This window comes from Colias philodice, chromosome 14 (assembly GCF_061535455.1).
Source record: "Colias philodice isolate Cphi_HAF_F1 chromosome 14, ilColPhil1 Martin Lab GWU primary, whole genome shotgun sequence".
NCBI classification, from domain to species: Eukaryota; Metazoa; Arthropoda; class Insecta; order Lepidoptera; family Pieridae; genus Colias; species Colias philodice.
The window spans coordinates 7,477,420-7,498,163 of record NC_143099.1 but is presented as its reverse complement, the minus strand read 5'-3'; the positions used below and the strand labels follow the sequence as shown (position 1 = coordinate 7,498,163).

General features: G+C 35.4%; 1 protein-coding gene across 2 annotated transcripts in view; it reads right to left on the bottom strand.

Moving 5' to 3' along the window:
* Positions 1–20,744, bottom strand: part of Kdm3 (Lysine demethylase 3) — a 138,123-nt gene that overhangs the window by 19,326 nt on the left and 98,053 nt on the right. For both annotated transcript variants that reach the window (XM_089703034.1, XM_089703035.1), the window contains one exon: positions 19,790–19,831. In XM_089703034.1, coding sequence (XP_089559160.1) covers positions 19,790–19,831 — 42 coding nt within the window. The remainder of the gene's footprint in view (positions 1–19,789; positions 19,832–20,744) is intronic.

The window sequence follows — 20,744 nt, the reverse complement described above, 5'->3', positions numbered from 1 at the left end:
TAGACCGGCTACGATAGCATAACAGGAAGAGCAGATGTTGATAATCACGATGTGCGTCCGACTTCGACATAATGATACACCATTTATAGCGTCATGTAACTGGAAATACTAGCATCGTGTCAATGCTGTTTTCATCATTAAATACTTAAATAGCATTAAAAAAATAATATTATATTATTTACGTGAGCACTTTAGCTCGATAATATTTTATTGCATCCAGATTTTTATCTTTGCATTTGTATCGTACGATTGAATTCTTGAAAATTCATATCGTTAAAATTAATTGTATGTGTATATATATATATATCTCTTGGATAATAAGTGATAAGGATAATGTCTCATTTTCATGCAATGCCGATAATGTGTATTTAAGTATGTGTACAGTGTATTAACATTCTAATTTTACATTATGAATTAAATGAACTTATAAAATACTAAATATGCAACTGCAACAAAAAATCTATACATAACGGTTACCTGCTTTAAATGTGTGCAAGAATTCAGGTAATCTCTTATCGCCTTATCTGCTTTAATCCCCTCACAATTTACTTTATCTATTAATCAGCGCGACATTAAATTATTTGTATCAACACGAAAGATAAAGTTGTTGACTAAAACTAATTTAAAATATTACGACGTCGAGACGTTTCCTCTCTTATCTTCACAGGCTTACAAAGAATTTTACGAGACTTAAGCGAAATTACATTCTCCCGGATGAAAATAACCGTTTATTTATAGTCGTGGTGTAATTTAGAGCAACATAAACAAAATATCGATCGTTGACCAACATACCGGGTGCTTTAACAACTGCCAGCTATTTGGCAAACTCCCAACTATTCCGGTAAAGTCTATACGATCCGCTTTTTGTTTATGATGCGAAATAGCATATATTTTTCTCGCCGAAACTCCGACACGATCCACAAAATAGATTACAATTCAACGTTTCTAGGTAACTGATAATCAGATACATGAGCAAAAACGTGTTTTGATTAACTATTCGTATTGAATTACAACACTTTCAATGACCGCAATACAATGTGACTTTTTGTTCGGATGATTGATCGTAAGTTGTAAACAAGTAAAAACTTAATTGAGTTTTTCATAGTGTCAGCGAACGTTTCGCGTGGAGTAACTTTATCAGTCGCCATGCGAGCAAGCGGATGCGAAGCTCGTTTCACTGAATTTTGAAAAAAAAAACACGCAAAGAGGTCGCGTATCTGTTATGGCCTTGTGCTAATAGTGTTAGCGGTAACACGCGAATAACTAATGCTGTGTAATTTGCACATAAAATGCAATGAAAAAGCCGTTTTTAAATCACGACCTATAGCGACGTGGACGTTGACTCATGTTTCTTTAATGAGTCGGTTTTATTTTATTTTGTTCGTTCTAAATAGTTTCGAATACATTCACGATAATGTCCCCCTAAATTCGCGTTGTCTGCTGATTTATTGAGTAATTTCGATCGATGTCGTAACAATCGTATCGAATATATTTTATTACTTCTAAATATAATCGTGAGTTATCGCGCAATGTGTTTTCACACTTAGTGGAGTTAGATAACTCACACAACAAGAATTCGTTGATAGGAAACGCAAACACGGCAGTCGATAACCTGGTTGCAGTAACTGATAACAACACAACACTGTGTTTGAACAAAAACTATCTGAATAATGCTAATCACTCAGATAGAGACAATATCGCCATCGTATTAATTACTTTTTATGTTTATATTTATCGGTTCCATTCCGAGAACTATGACAAGGATATCGTTACAATTATCAAAGTTAATTAATCAATCGAGTTGAACCCGTTTTGGATGGATTAATTAGAATTAAATAGCTGTAATTAATTTGTATTGGAAAGGACCTTGAAAGTATGACGTCTGAATGATTTACAATTTCTTTACATTTTATAAATAGAATAACTTTTACCATTTTTGTATGTGACTTGTTATGTTGATCTTTCTAGTTATAAAGGATTGCTGAAGAAAATACATGGCATAGTCGCACTTTTACGACAATACCGCAAAGCGTGTGCCGCGTGGGAGAAATCCACGAATGAAAAGGTTTACAAACAACTGAGAATGTATACGATTGAGTCGAACAATGAGTTATTCAACGTTATCGATAGCATAGCTTACACAGCTGCGGACGGAGGCGTAGACGATGTTACGATTGAATTAATTTGACGACCTACTGCGTGATGCTGATGCAATAACAATGAATCATTATGACATTTTATGGACGCACCGCTGAATCGCGAAAGGCGAATACGATAACGATAAACAACACTATAAAAAGTTAATTTGTTACGTAGTTTTACGGCCCATATTTTCAATCCGTTTTTAAATCAACGCGTAATTAATGCCACTCAATTTCATATTAAACTGTGATTTACTTACAAATTACACACTCGATCGTTAGTATAATAGTATATTATTAATGATGAAGGTCAAACAAACAATAATCGAAGTGTAACTTGTGTTTTGATAAATAATTAACGACTAGCCAATAAAGATAAGTAATGCAATCTGCCCTCAATACGATTTTAGATACCTATGCACGTTCTCTTATCAGGCACTAATGGCATATTATAAACTAAATAACTCATCCTTTGTAAGTAAGGTTTATTTAGATTAATTTTCAAGTGGCTACATATTTTGCTAATTCCTCATAAATTTCATACAGTTCCATGAAAACTATCTTAATACATTCATAACCATTTTGTCATCGCTCCAAGGAACGAAAGACCGGTCGGCGATCGAATGTCAAAAACCGCACGAGGCAATAAATTGTTGTCTCATGGAGAGTAAACATTGCCGTTCAGTCGCATTCATGCATAATTGATGAGGGTTTGGAGCGAGCGCGTGGATTCCAGTCGGTCACGATTCGTCCGGATCGCGCGCCTCCGGCAGCCATTTTGTGAAGCCTGTCCGCCCCGACGGGCGCTACGTGAATTTTAATACCCTATGATATACACCTAACACAGCTTTTGTGTTTCAACATAACAACCCATTGCAGGATCGTCTCGAACAAATAGTTACAATTTACAAACACCTCCAAAAGAGGATTATACACCTGCGACACGAACCATTCAAATTTTTAGCCATAAACATAATATCTCCACAACATCTTTAAAGCACTTAATAACAGGCATTTATCGTAATGCTCAATTAACAATAATGACGATGATTAATTTCTAATGTTACCAAGTAAATAAATAGAGCATGATGCGTTGTAATACATAATAAATTAAATGGTACGAAGCAACGCGGGAACTCTCACGCAAACCCATTGTGCCGTGTAATTGTAATCAAAAGTCTTTTCTCTCGGAACTAACGAATCATCCTTAATAAGACATTTCACATGAATTACGAAGCATTATAGACGTTTAAACTTAAAAGCCATGCCTTGTTGTTTGACGAACATCTAGTAAGTAATTGGTCAGATAAATTCAAACAAAATTCTCCTTCGAAAATTATTAAAAGAATAGTATCACGGTCTTTTAAATATAACGAAATATCCGTGTTATTATTGAATAAAAAGAAGGTGATGGACGCTTTATCGCGGTTATAATAACCGAGCATATGATAGTCGCGAGTTCTTTGCTATTTACGCTGATACATTGCGGTTGAGGCCTACGGCTGCTCATTATGATGAAAGTCAGCCGCCAGCCCTGAGCGGAGAGACGTAATGTGAAATGAAACGCGCCCGTCCGTCTGCTCCAAACCGCAACCACTTTTGCGTCTGGCTCTACTAACGCCAACCACCTATGCGTAGCCATGAACTACGAGTTACGACGTATTCCAATAAAACATCTCTCACCCGAGTTTCTCAAACGCGATTAGTTTTGATAGGTACACCGATGAATCAATGTTTAATGTTTATTCAAATGCTATCCTCGATACAAAACAATTGAGTACACATTTCCTGTCGTGAAACTATTGCGCAGTACATTTTTATTATGCGTACGTTTGCATTTTACAAATGCACTGAAGTAGACAGTTTTATGTGTGTGACAATCTGATATTTATTTACGTGTGGGAATTGAAAGTCAATGAATAGGCAGCTTCGTGAGCAATATTCTCATTTTACTGAATGCACTCAACTTTTTCTACCATTCAGCGGAATGCAACTGCAAACGTCAGCGAGTATAAAAAGCAGCTACACATTTTACAAATGCTGATGCTCTTATTTGTAGAGTTCAAAAGTTAATGACATTTAATTGACAAACAAGCACTTGTCTCAACATTTATTATTAGGCTTGAAATATAAACTGAATTATGTACCGACCTAACAACAGCATAATATTCTTATACAATTAACATTTCCATATAAAATTCTCATAATTATATTTAATGGCTCTTTTGTATCTATGCTCTTTATCCGTCTGAACAAATGAACAAAAGAGAATAATTAAAGCTTTACAGTTCTTAATCAGATTCTTTGCATCTTTACAGTTAGTAGTTACTGGTGGCTCTTGGGTTCAAACCTTAAGAAAGAGTTTAATAACATCATAAAATTTTAAATAGGTATGCACCACAATGCACTATGCTGTTGATACGACGTAATGTATAACACTGCAGCGGATTAAAAAAAGCAATAATTGTAGACATAATAGTCTTAATTTGTAATCTTTTTTGTCATAACAGTCCTGTTAAGTGCCGAGATGTCATAACGGGCTATGATATAAATTTAAAAAACAGACAAGATTAACACATAAATACATCGGTCTTATAAATAAAAGATAGTGTGGCCCTTTTTCTATAGTAATAAATCGTTATCAATATCAAAGAGAATGAAACGGCTCAGTGTCAGAAACCCGCTATACATCACGGAGGTCCGTTCAAATCCTCTCCGTGGAGGGAGGGCGGCCACCCTCGGCTTACAAAACAGCCGTATTAAGTCTTCGCTATTAACGCTCAAACGCTAGTTATCAAGGGTTTTCCTTAGAAATTGGAGCCAAGCTGCCGCACGGTAATTTGGATATTCGCCAAGTAATGTTTCGACACGTTGCCCTGCCTCCTGTTATCGGATATCTAGCGAAATGTGCATGTAACCGTTTTAAAATACGTTGCTCCGCAGTCTCGCCTCTGCCAATTCGCAACTGTAGAAGTTATATTGTACTTCCAGATTATATTTTCGTCGAATTGCCGACTGAACAGCTTTAATCTTCTCAGCTTTTACTATTTTACGACGAGTCGCGATCCTTTCATTTCCTTTTGTATAAAATAAACTCAGATTAAGTTAAATTATGGAATAGAAGTTCAATGCCTGTTCATTCAGCCATTATATTATGAATATTCGTTCTTTTAGCTTTATTCAATAACGGATTCCCAAGCGATAGCAATATATTCAATATTCAATTACCATTGATTATAATATAAATTATAAACCTACACAACCAGTTTCTAAGGTTGCTTACTCAAGCAACATTAAAGGTATACTGTATAATACGTCAACTTCATTAAAATTTAAAATGCAGAAACTTGTGAGATTGCCTGTACCTTTTGTGCTCTTTTATTTACCTTTCAAGTTTATTACATTATAACTGTGAAATAATAAAATTGTGATTGCAAATTTCTTTGAAAGTCTACTGAACTGCAAAACAGGCGGTGAAAGAAAATGTCACAATTTAGATGGCACAAGGGAGTCGGGAGGGAGTCGGCCGGGAGCCGAGCCCACCCACTAAACGATCCTCGTGTTTACGTTGTCACCCATGAATCGAGGCAAATCCCGGGAAAAACTTTGATTAGTTATTCTTTTATTTATGGCGACAAAAGCCTATTAATTCTGAAAATATTCACCACCTTTAGAACGATTTTGTTTTCGATTCCATGATATGATATCAGCGACGGAAATGTTTGCCGTGACTTGTCCCAATTTAACAGCTGATAAGGGGATTCAATTAGATATCTTATCACTAGCACAATATTGTGTTCACTTTAAACATCCAATCTTATCTTTTATTAAATAGTCGTGTCTTTGATCTTCACGTACTCTCGTCTAATCTAATAACGGCACAGGCTTCCGCTCCCAGCCGATCGCCATGGCAACGATAAGACCCTGCGCTCGCCGAGTTTAACATCCCATTCCCTCATATTATTTATTCCCACAGGACCCCACTGAGCAGCTGATTTCTTTCATAACGCATAATAATTCTTTTCGATTTTCGCGGTTAGGCCCTTTACAATGAACATGAATCCCTGATGATATTTTCTGTTAAATTTTGGCTTACGTCCTTTAAATTTGTAATAATATTATACCATTTCCTTTACGATGGCCATAAAATAATTCATTACGCATAAATTATAACGTTTAAACGAGTAATTTGAGCGATGACAAATCGCGAATCGATTTCGCAAAGTATTAAAATAACGGTGCTATATTCTGAGCCGATCAGGTTTCAATTAAAGTGGAATTAACGTGAATGCATAAGTAGGCTAAACTTATGCGGGTGACATTCACTCACATGGTTTCGAATTTAAATGTTGAACAATCGATATTTGCTCTTATTCGTAGAGTTATGAATGGCACACTACAGGTGTGTGTTTATGTGTGGGTGAAGCGCCCCAACCCTTCCCTTGCGCCGTGAGGGACCGCAAAGAATGTACATCAACCCTCCGCGTTTACCCTCTTCATTTTTATTCACGTATCAAAGGAAAACATTGACGGAAGATATGAGGGCGGCCGGGGGCGAGTTGAATTATTATTTCTGTAAATGAGTGATACAGCGTTTCCTTTGTTGGATTCAGTAGAACAATGGCTAAAGTTATTCCAAGTTCCAACCTATTGTCAACGAACAGTATATTATTTTATTCGACGATTACGATTAGAGATAAACGTTGTGGCCGTCTAATGAGAACATTTATTTTTAGTAATTACTTTTGATAGTATATTCCTTAAAGTAAGCAATTAATACTAACAACGTAATAAAAATTCACATTCCTTCCGATTTTTTACTTCCGTATCGTACGAGATATTTATAAATTCATAAATTTTTATTACAACATAATTGAATTACATTACTTACATAACAATCAGTTAGGATGTAACTCAAAATTAAGTTAGAAATCATTGACCTAAATTCCAGTGAATATCTTTAATCAAACAATAGTAAAGCGAAACAAAACTAAATTGATTTATTCCAACGATAAATCATTCGGGCGATGATATTTGTGTGAACCTGCAATTGTTAACTATGACAATAGATACTTCACGGAAACGCTACTCCGATGTTACATGAAGATTGTTTCTCGTCTGCATTTCGCTGAGACAATTGTATTAGCAACGGTATGCGAATGACATCATGGAAGCCATAATAGACATTAGACTCGAATAACAGCGGACGAAGGGAAATCTCAAAAGTGGCACGCGATAAATAAGGAACGAATTAATGAGTCACTTAACGTAGTCCGTGGTGAGATATGAATTTAAAACGAACGAGTTAGCAAATACGGCCGATTAAAATTCGATCGCGATACATTCAATTTAAATGCCAGTTGTGTTAAAACGGCAAAGCAAGGCCAGCGCTATCATGCGAAAATCGACAAGTTTTATATGTAGGCCAGAGCGACTGTAGTAAGGTAGCATTCCTTTACATTTACAGTAGCGCGATTTACGATCGAGATAGTTTCATTTTCACGTCCCAATGGCTCCGTCGCTCGCGCATTTTGACCATTTCTGTTCTCTAATGGCCGATGCAGGACCATCGATAGCTGATCTCTGGTAGTTCAATAGGTCGCTTCTTTGGCGTCCGGTTAATGCGGCGCGACGGAGGTGCGGGAGGCCCGTTTATATTGGTTAGTTTTTTTATTCTAGTCGGGTATCGGCGCGTGACGGGCATGACGCCCGCACTCTACTTTATCCACAGTTGCGCAATGAACGGGACAGTAAAGAGCTCCGTATTCCGCAGACACTATTGTGCATTCACTTTCTCAACCTACTTATAGCTAATCAACAATAAAGATAGTCGTGCCGCGTGCGCTAGAAACGCTCTTGTCATCATCTTTCATCGTTGTGTCACTGGCTAAGATTTATGAATAACCTCCTAATTAACCCGGCGAAGTAATTTGTATACAATTGATTTTAATTTAAATAAATTGCTTAGCATTCAAAGAGATATAAAGATTTCGTTACTTACAAGTAATATTGCAACCTTGACTCGATTCAAATTTTTGTAAGAAACAAATTCAACTCGTAGACTGATACGAATATAAACTAAGAATCCATTATTCATAAGCGTAATAATAATATACAGGTACATCCGATTTCAATACAATTTGAATACGAAACAGAGAACATTAAAATCGAATTATGCAGTAAGTACCTATATCTACGGATGGAATTTTTCGATACAACATTTGATATGTCGTTAGGAACCAAATGAACCATATTGTTTGTCTATGTAATATATTAAAAAGTTACGCTGTTTTCGGAATGACGAATACCTACTATTCAATATTCAGGCCTACATTCATTTCCATATTTATTGATTATAAACACGAATAACACGAAAACAATATGAATGTGCGTCACGGCGGCGGAGTAAAATAATATTAATTTCATCATAATATATATTATTAACACGTCTTGTAAGAAAAACAGACAAGTGAACCTGTTTTATTTCTATTTTGATGTTCGCTTGATGCAAAAACACCTTCAGTATGACTCACCCGTTATAATACAACCATTAGCAATTTAAATTTTAAAATGTAAGTAATTTTCATCTTTATTTTCATAAATTTTAACATATTTTCAAAATCGGGCGGTGATTATTAATACCTGAGAGTTCTTTTAGGCACGATATACTTTTAAGAAATGAGCTTTTGAGCTTATTATCATATTATAATATCTGAGGTTGGTATCGAATTTTGAAGTATGTGAAACTGAGTGAAATTAACAATAATTTAGAATTCGTTCATCGATATATTTAAATCAAAAAGATAATAACAGTATAAAATGGAAGCATGAAACGGAATAATATATTTACGATCGTGAGAAATTTTCATTAAAGTTGCTAAATTTTTTAAAATAACCCGCTTTATTTGTTCAACAATTAGCATAACAAGTCTTAGTGCATATCATTAGCAGTTTAAATTCGCGATACCGCCTCCGTAATGTTCTTCAAACCAGTTTGAATTTGCAATTAAATTAATCGATTCGAACATCCGGAAATCGAGATCACGATTTCATTTCTGTGTCAGGAATAAACAAATTCATCACGAAATACTGTGATAAAAATAGTATTTGCAATTTTAATTAACGCCTTTCAGTACTATTTAGCATTCAGATATGAAAAGGCTAAAGTCAATGCCTTAGTAACTGTGGGTGTTCATAAATCATGTTTAATTAAATGTCGAGGTTCTTGACTCGGTCGCTATAGCTTCACGTCCGGTAGACGGCGCACTTCAAACTTTTAAGTACAAACAACGCAGCTTTGTGTTACGATTCGTCGGCCGTAGACAGCCCACGCCCTAACTTCGGCGTCTATTATTCACATTGTTGTAGCTCTAGTTTGTATTCGGAACAGAAATTCCTGTCCATCCCGACACCTAATCTCTTCAAAGGCTGCGCTTTAAACAGTGCACGGGTCCTGGCATCAATAGAGATTCATATCGTATCCAGTATCAAGGCATATTGTTTTAGAGTTGCGTGTATTAATTACCCCATTACACAACTGCAGCGTGGCGTCACGATACCTATTTGTGCCGCCCGCTAGCGTTCATTTGCCAAAAGCTATTAATTACTCCCGGAGAATAGAATATCTCGGCGGCTAATCCCCCCGGAGACGGTTTCGGTTACCGACAACGTTGATTAATGTCTGCGATGTTCAACTCTTTTAACTATACTTATACGCTGCCGGTTTTGAAAACGTGTACGCGAATAACCTTCTTTTGGGTTGCCCGAACGTAAATAGTCTCGCATCCGTTTCAAAAGTAAATAAATTACGGCCGGTGATACGGTGCAGATGCGCTCCACTTCAAACCTTGTGTACGAGAAGCGTTCGTGAATTAATTTTAATTAGCGGTTAGAAATTTTATTGCCAAATAGTAAGGTAAACAGTTACGCAACTGGATTTAATTCAGCTGAATGATGGTTTCTCTTTCTACTGGATAACACTTTTAGCACGTTATAACATCTAACACATCAATAAATAAGCATTTTATGTTCTCACTTGCCTAGCCTTCGAATTAAAACCATTTGTCCGGTTTATAGGAAGAAGCTGCAACTTTAGATATTCTGAAACATTAATATTTATAAATATATTTTATATATTTAATTATGTATTATAATATGTACTTTATTGTCAATTAATCAAATTACAAATTAAAAAGTAAAAAAATTGTGCGTGTACTATAGTGTACACACGTAAGAAGTGAAACTTCTTTATGACCTTATTTTTCAAAAAATAATTTACTACCTATATGCAACTTTACAGAAATACGTCAATGACGCGTGGTAGGGATAAAAACAAGATGGCGCGTAACGGAAAAAATGTTACACTAAATTTTTTCCAACCCCGATAAAGAAGTTTCACTTCAAAAAGCCAAATCAGACGATTTTATCAGAAAGGACGGTTAACTCATTTACAAAACGAAGATTGTCCACAAAAACAGATGAACTATCAACGTCCTATCGGTATGTCGATATTGTAAAGCGTGCGAAGAATGTGGATGGAAACAACTGTTAGTTTCTTGGAAAACGTGTGATAGAGCGCAGCTACCGACCGCCGAGTGCCGACCGGTCACAGAACAAAGAATGCATTAACAATGCTATTCATTAACATTTCGACCCACTCGAAGAAAATATTTATGTATAACACGATATAATCCGAGAATAGACGCAGAAAAAGCGGGATGTTTACGAAAAACTTACACATGTTACGGAATAATAACTTCGGAGAAAAGGGAAACGAGTTGTAAACGTATATCGATAAAGTACCATAGGCACGATTTATATTTCCCCTTAAATAGGACTTTCCTGAAACATTCTGGCTGAAAGAACTAGGTTTATGTATTCATTGTGGAAATATTAAATTAAATTCTCGTTGCAATAACGTTCACGAGGTATTTCTGGGAATTTTAATAAAATATTTGCTTCTTCTTACCTATGCGACACAATACAGAAAAATGGGGACGTTGTAAGGTATCGTGTATTACTGTTTATTGGCTATACAAAATATGAAATAGTGACGCATTTGAACAAAGCACATAATGTACTCACAAAACAATCAGATAAAATAGGAGTAAATACTTTAAGAATGTGTGAAGGTCACTTCAAGGTGAGCCACTGAGCACGAGATAAATAAATCACAAGTCGTTTACACGTTCATTATTTACTATGTTTTATAGCAAAATTTAATATTTATAAATATCATTATATTGTTATTACAGTCGTTGCAACAAAAACAATGTTAAGGTTATGTACCTACTATCGATACATTGAATCAACATATGAGTGATATTAGCAATTAACACCAAACATATGTGCAAATAGGTATTTAATATACTAGCTTGGTGAAAATGTTTCCTAGTCAAACTCTTGATGAAACAAAGAAGGATTGCAGACATTTAACTAACAGTAAAGTGAACAAAGCCCATCATTATGACAAAAACTATACAATTACTAGTTTTGTATTCTCAATAACGAACTCATTAATACAAGGTCAATTGGTTGCAGACAGTGAACGATAAATAGCTGCAAGAATAATAAAACACTGTCCGACTCTTATCGTAGCGGAAAATCGATCCATATTAAAATAGATCACGTAACCTAACGGCTAACTCCGATAACGAATACTCGAGTACTATGTATCAGATAGCGCTTACATTTATACTTTGTTAACAGACCAATTATATACACTGTGTGGCTTATATATAAATTAATCTAGCTAAAATTAATCTACGACAGAAGACTAGACGAATCTTATATAGCTATACTGGAACAGCCCACGTAAATCGTTAATTGTGAACAATACAAATATAATTCACGTACGCCATCGCTGGTCCAATAAATAAGCCGACATAAAAGATATGAACGTGAATAAAACGCGATGTCGTATCTTGAAAAGTTTACGGACGGAGCAGTGTCTACGCACACCAGTTGGCGCTGATTCAATTCCTGTTTGAAGTATTTTAGGAGCACACACACAAATCTCGCCCTGTTTACAAATACGCGCACTCGATTCAATTCCATAGAATTTATAAACATTATGTCGAAAGAGATTGGCGTATTCGATTTATGCGGTACGTGTATTCGTTCTATAAATGTTTTCGTATTTTTAACTAAATATTATGTGAATGATGTATGTATTTAGATAATAATAACATATAACGATACAAAGGGAGAACTTAACTGTTCTTTCATCTTTGATATATTGAACAATGAAATTTTTCATCGTTGCCAGCTTTTATAGTACCCAAGAATTTTAAATACCTCTCAAAGATAATCCTGTTATGATAATACGATATTCATGAATTTAACTTAACGAGGTAAAAGTTAACCGTCCTTTTTATAATATAATTGATGCTAAAATTACGAAAAATGTTATTCACAGACTGTTCTCAGTGATCATTTACATTACAGTTATAATGTGGAGGTGGCTAAGCACTAATGCCCGTTTTAAAACACAGGCGGATATAAATAATTGATGAATCGGTTCTCCTTCTGTTCGTCATAGCGGAAGAATAAATCAAGCGAAACCCAGCTTAACTAAACAAGTTATAATCCAACGTCAGTATAATAAATTATTAAATAAATCGCGAAATGGCTTTGTGTACTTTAAGGACCTTAATAATTAAAAAGTACGCAGCAATCGAGCAACTCGTTATCAAAACTCATTAAAAGCAAAAGCGCCCAGGATATCCCAGAGGTAACTCATAGCTATTATTAAGAACGCACTCAGATTTATTTCATACCAATTCATTTTAATTAGGCCTGTATTTAAAATGAAAGCATTTATATTTTATTGCAATAAGCTTTAATTTAGTGCGGGCATTCATTGCTCTAACAGTTCCATTTGTTTGATTCACAATGGCTTTGAATGCTTACTTGCATACACAAAAAGGAAGCAAAGAACGTAAAACAACTTTTACTATTCTCTTTATTGCTTTTAGCGAAAAGCATTGAAGAGGAAACGCACGAATGATTCTTCGATTCAAGCAAAATTGAGAATGAGCGAGTTTTTAAGTCAATCTAAAACAGAGTATAAACATTCCGAACAAAGATCAAGATTGTTTAATAATATTTCGCATGGTCTGGTCGTTAAAGGCGAATTGAAACAAAAAATTCGAATGTCGTAAACATTTTTGCTGGAGGTGAATGGTTATTTTGCGTTTATTGCGTCGACTCGGTAGCTCGGCTCAACGGCTCTCGAGCATTGAACTTGGATATACCTATTCTTGCTAGATCGGCTATACTTGTAAACATATTTATAAAGAGAACGTGTCGAGAACCAGGACATGCCAGTTTTATTTATAAAACAAACCTAATTGATATTTATGATCGTTCACAAAAAATCAATAAAACGTTGGACAACTTTTTCTACCTAAAATAATTGATAGCAGCTGTTAATGAATTTAACCTTGATATTGGAACCTGTTTCTTTTCATACGATAAGCATCCCTTGTAAGAACCATGGGGCGAAACACGTGTTCACACACGCAGAGATGTATAAATAGATCGGGCACTTCGGCGAACACTTGTGTAAGTATCGACCGATATAATATTTAAAACAAGACTGGATTATAAATACGACTGCTTCGTAATCGAGAACAAACGCTATAATGTCAGTTGTCCATGGCGTGGAAACAGGTCAATAACAAAGTGCCCCTACGCCTGCGAGGTCAGTGACTGCCGAACGGGGTGGTGCACTGCAGAGGGTGGAGGCGTAATAACACATTTGAAAAGGAACCCTCAACATCTGCCACACATGTGCCTTTCGTTTCGTACTGTGGAATAATGCAAGTCGTGCACACAACCGAGCCCAGGCAGCAGTGGACGGACCTTTTTGTTCACTAACTTTTTGTTGCCTCACGCTTTGCGCGCTTTCAAACTCACAATGCGTTTTTATAACAACGAAATCAATACATTTGTTACGTTCAGATCGAATTTGATAAATGGTTGAGTTTTTAACGAGCGATTGATTTCGATTGAGGCATAAATTAAATAAGAAATATCATTCACTCAGTCCTTGGAGTTCAGCCTGAAATCTGAATCGATGCATTTCTCGGAACATCAACACGATTTGGCTCAATGCCAAAACTTTCTTTGGCGTGGCGTAGATTGAGAATGGCAGCATTCATAATAATAAATCACTATATTTTAAACGCTGGAAAAGCCGGATTACTTTATGAGCAACGTATATTTGATAACAAGTCTCATTGCTCGGATGACCTTATTATGGCCAAGAATAATAAATTAGTGACCGATAGAGTTATCGCACAAAAATAAAATCGTTTATTTGCTCGTATTTTGATATGAATATGTGCTCAATGTTTACATCGCACAATGTAACATTTGATACGCTTTTATATTTACAAGCCGTCTGCGATAGTAGTTTTGTAACGAGCGTCAAAGATCGTGGCTCGACCTTTTATTTGACTTGAGAGTGCCCTCGGGCGATATGAGCTCACTGGAACCTACAATACTTGCTTACCAAGCGGATATTACTGTGCAAAGGGAACTTGTGTTCACAACACGAGTTCACAGCGTTATATATAGTTAAACCTGTGGTTAAACTGTTGACATGTAAATATGTAATATTTATTTTTATCACAAAAAAAAACACTGATATCTGGCAAGTAAAGACAAAGCAATTCCAAGATATGTACAATAATTGTGTAAAATTTATTGTATATTCATAAATCTTCTGATTTCATTCAATAATAGTCTTGGCAAAATGTGGCAATTTACATAAATTAAAAAATAGCTACAATAAACATGCCATTTTTTATAAAAAACCACGTCAGATAAATTGTTAAAAAGTTACTTCATATACTGTTCAACATTATGGTAATTCCTCGGATGAATCGACGCGAGCGCAGACAAGAGGCGAAGGGGGGAGGTCAGATCCCGTTAGGAGAAAGTAGCCACCAACGTTCGTGGACCACGGCCATCTTGGAATCATTCGAATCGATTCCAATCTACAGACTACAACTGATGCCCAAAACGGATAAAGTAACAACGTCGCTTTTGGAATTGTTATTTAAAACACGGCACTTTATTGAAATGCCTTTTTGAGTAAATCTTGATCACATGTTTTCTTTCGTTATAGAATTCCATTATCGAATTTCTAAAATTATAACAGGTGGATAACATTTACCCCATAATACTCGGAATATTTTCATTATATTAAACTTGGCGAGACTCGAAACGAAAATATAACTTTCTCCTTTGAAGCGAAACCTAACAAAATGAGTAACTTGATCGTGTTGTAACGTCAGAAATACGTCAATCATACTCCATTGTGCCATTATGTCCATATTTAGCCGAGAGGGAGCTATTCATGCGATGATGACCGATAAATGTTTCGAGGTTATGTAATCTAAAGACGTAGAAAGAATTCAGCTAATTGAACTTATTTGATGACATTGTGGCAAAAATACTTAATATTTTGTTGCAAAAGAGTTTTCGAGATGATGTAATACTGTTTTATAACAATTTCAATGTAACGTTGATGCCTACTTTTCATTGGTATTGAAATAAGATTGATCACTAATGAAGTCGCATTATCAACTTTTATAACAAAAGACAGTATGTCGCTCCAAATTCCCAGTACATAATCCGTTGCACAACCGAATAAAATGACTTCGGTAATAAATAATGTTTCATAACTTAACTGAGGTCCAAACTCGCTTTACCAGTTCAGAGCGGAGCAGGGGCCGCGGAAGTTTCTAAACATTTTGACCCTGAACTATGCAAACTTTTGAATTTCTCGACGTAACTGTTACATTTCTTTCCAAATGTTAATCTAAAGGTAATGTTCTTAGAAACTAAACGCTATTAGAAATATTCAGTGATCTTTTGATCAAACCAGACAGCTTTTCAAAGTTGATACACATTAAATAATAAAAACCAGCAGGCATGACGACAACGTTGGAATTCAAAATGAAATTAAGAAATAAAAATATTTTACGTCGAAAGATGAAAAATAAACATCGGCTTTACCTGGTCTAAAATATGTAAATTGATCTTTTGTACTGCTAAATATCTCAGCATAATTTTGTGGTATTATTCCATTACCACTGCTTGGCTTTTTCTGTTTTGTTTATTAACGACGATAGGAATATTTTTATTAACGAAGTGAATATTACATGAGATGAAATCCCTATTTAATACAGATATAAGCTAATTGATGAAGAAAATACATTATATAAATTGCTTTGACTGATTACGCAGCTTAATTGAACTAGTTAAAATTACGATATAATTGTCTGCGAACATTGGAGCGGTAGCTAGCAACTTAACATTCAATAGAAAGTCATGCGAAATAGCATGCTGTAGACTGCAGTGGAAACTGGTCGCCGGGGTCGGCGTATGTGAATCGAGAACAATGCTCCTGAGCATGACTATGAGAGCACTGTCATTTATAATAATTATAAAACAATTACCTTTTTACTATAAACCATCGAAACAACTGGTTTTAAGTTCGTACAAACTTGTCAGTAACTAGTTATACTTATTTAATAATTGTAGCCAAGCTCCGACTTAAAGTGGCATTAGTCATTGATTTGAAAAATAATACTAAATACCAATGGTTTTTATAGATTTTTTTGGTACTGTCTTACGTGATACGTCCTATAGATAGGTAAAGGTTATTTTAAGAAATAAACAAGCACGTAAGAAAAACGTGACTGTTCAATTATAAGATATTTCTCACAGAAATGTATTTTTATTTACGATTCCAGAAGATAGCTTTAAACAGAAACTGATAAATAAATATCAACGTTAGATCCTACTTCAGGACAATGAACCTTTGATATACAGCCTCATTAATGCAATAAAGGCAACCGTCACACCGTCGACTTGCCAACGACGAGTGCGGGAGCACGCCAATTATAACGGTATAATCGTCGCCTCGTATTACCTCGTTGACTTCACTAGCATCATAAAAACAACCAACTATACTTCTGTAAACCTAGACTCAATCTAAATTTGTATGGAAAAAATATTCAAGCCAAATTATATACGATTCAACTTTTTTTTACATGAAATGTGCAAATTACGGTCAGCAAAAAATCTCAAATCTCAGCCGAATCAGAACAAAAGCGATCGAGACAAAATGCCACATCACCGGAGCAGGTAAAAAGAATAACAGTATCCTTTCAAAAGGCGCTACAAATTTATTTATCTATAACAGCCGACCCTTGTCTCCAGAAAAAGATAAAATGGATACAATGGGAACGTCAGGTAGGCTACCCTGATCCCACATATATTACGTCCGCTATTATTATGTTGAACTAAATAATAGTAATAAAAATCCAGCGAGATCAGACGCAAACCGGTTTTGAATACGTTATGTCACGAGCGTATTTGTTGGTCGAGCGAATTAGACGTGGACTTTCACCGACGACTTTCATAGTTGTGCGATAACACGAAATACGGGTCTGACTCGTTCATCTGACCTTTATCATGTTCATGTCGCATTGTTCCACTATTATTTTATGCAGTTTAATTACTTGAACGTGTTATAAAGTATGACACGTCAATGTTAACAGTAGAAAGTTATCGGGTGTATATTGATAATCTTTAGATTCAATTTCTTATCTATAATTTAATCTGCTTCTCAAATGCTTCATTTATATCATGTCTTTCCGTTCATAATCCACTTAATATTGTTTGTATCTGATTATTGGTATTAAAATCATAAATAGTAGGTATCTTTTGTCCATTGGATTAAATATTATTAACGTATTCTTCTGTTACTATTGTCTTATCTTATTTCAACGATAAGGTTAATGTGCTTCTAAATTATCGAGCAATGTATGCGGAAACTGGTAAGTGGCCATTGTGATAGAATGACTCGACGGGCTAATCAAAAACCATTAACAGTCACATCTATTGTGCCGGTTGATTGACAAGGCTCATTGTTTCTCCCGTCGCTTCGGCGCGGCGTCGTGATGTCGTCCCACCGCTGTTCCTGTTTTCTGCATCAATAAAACCATCGAGTCATATCGAGTGAACGTGTTCGTAGTAATAAATACTCGAATCAGATTAATCATATCCGTCCGAGCTACGATCGCGCATTATTAAGCAGTCGGTTATAAATACATTCTATCGTAAAGTTGCGGGCATAACCGTCGTAATTGCCTGGACGCACGATCTCGAGTTAAACAACATCGACAAAAAATCGAGCGACCGGTTCTTGTACCGCCATAAAATGGTTTCGGGGCGTTTCGTGCGATGAATATTCATTTCGTGATATTATGTACATGTAGATACAACTTACGAGACTCGTGATGACGCATTCCCAACTATAGGCAGTTATCGATTCTTTGAAGTATCTCATTATAATGAAATAATATAAAGAAAACAAAAATACACCTAGCAATTTTATTAATAGATTACAAGGAAATTGTGTTTAACGTAAAAGGCATTTGAAATATTATCGTCATTAAATTTATTATTATTATTACTTATAGCTTATGTTTATCTTGGCAATTGTTATTTAAATTAATGTTCAACAACAACCGGTTACTTTGATCATTATTAGACTACACGTTGTAATTTATATGATAATGTTAGTATCGCTGTTTACTTAAGACTTCGCATACGACGCGGGCGCCCTTTAAATGTAAACAGAACGAGTTCCTCCAACCTACATTTAAAGTAAGTTTACCTCGAACGTAAAAACAAGTTCCAGTTAACATATGCACTTCACAACCGATACATGACAAACAAGAATAAAATAAATAACAATTAGCTGCGCGTACCGTTGCAGAAGGTAAAATAAGCGTATTCGATGAAGTCAATGCAAGCAGATTGAATAAGAGGAACAAAGAATAATGTAGAAACATCTATCGAAAACGATATGACCCCGTTACTCGGATGCCTAATTGAAATTTAGATAAAGAAATGATAATACCAAATGCACACTTCGTCCGCTCTGACCTCTGTATTTTAAGATCGCCGGGTGTGAAGTATAAGTGGTCATAAATACGCAGATGATGCTTGGACAAACAAAGAAATCAATCTGAATATGAAATGCTGATCTCGATTTTCCAGTACAAATAACATAAGGGTGTGTGCACATAATCGGTAACAATAGCGATGAAAATAATGAAAGTTTTTACCATCAAATGTACGAATTAAGTTCATCCGATCATGACTAATTTTAGTTAGAACAGGCTGAAGTTTCGAAACTACAATAGCAAGATATTAACAACCGCGCCGCGCCGGCATGTAATTTCCTTCCCTAGTTGCAAGTACTTTAGCCCTCCACCAATGAAACATTTTCGACGTGCCGCAAATTTTCGTTAATCCCTAAATTCCCATCTGTACAGTAAGCCCGCCCTTAGCTTCAACGTGACATTAAAAAAACATGAATCTGTTGAGTTAAGGTGACGACAGTGGTACGCTGTTTATTTGGTATTAAAATTTTATCAAACGTATGAACTCCATTAATATGAAACCGTTGAATTATTTATTTTCAAATAACACAGTGAGGAAACTAGTCACTCAAATCACTCCTACTTTCTACGAATATTATTTACTATTCCTGCCTAAACTGACTATATCATATAATATCTACATTCAAAGTAACATAAAAGAAAAACCCGAATTATTACCTTTTTTATTACTCTCTACTGGTTCCAGCTCAGGCGATGTACCTGGAAATAATGAGAATTTGATGTTAAAATATTTAGATTTAATCAAACCAAAATAGAATAAAAATCTAATGGAATCTAGTTATGAAAAGGTTAAATATTTATTCATGGTACATATACAAAGTTGGCAAGAATGACGGGTCGAGACCGGTTACAGAAACCCGTTTTGCCAGTAAAAGGTGCGTGAAATAAACAACCTCATTTAATTTAGATGTTTTTTAGGGTTCCGTAGCCAAAATGGCAAAAACGGAACCCTTATAGTTTCGTCATGTCCGTCTGTCCGTCTGTCCGTCTGTCCGTCTGTCACAGCCGATTTACTCGGAAACTATAAGTACTACAGTGATGAAATTTGATGGGAATATGTGTTGTATGAACCGCTACAAAAATATGACACTAAATAGTAAAAAAAAGAATTGGGGGTGGGGCCCCCCATACATGTAACTGAGGGATGAAATTTTTTTTTTCGATGTACATACCCGTGTGGGGTATCAATGGAAAGGTCTTTTAAAATGATATAAAGTTTTCTAAAAAACATTTTTCTTAAAGTGAACGGTTTTTGAGATATCAGCTCTCAAAGTCGTAAAAAGTATGTCCCCCCCCCTCTATTTTTATAACTACGGGGTATAAAATTCTAAAAAAAATAGAGGTGATGCATGCTAATTAACTCTTTCAACGATTTTTGGTTTGATCAAAGTATCTCTTATAGTTTTTGAGATAGGTTGATTTAACTGTAATTTATTATATTTGCTGCTACGGAACCCTTTGTGCGCGAGCCCGACTCGCACTTGGCCGGTTTTTTTATGCTGCACCACTCTTGAAATATATAATTTATACTAGTTTAATGGCTCATTTACGAGTTCCTACATTTCCGGCCAATTTAATGATAGCGCACTTATTTATTCATTGATACTTTTAC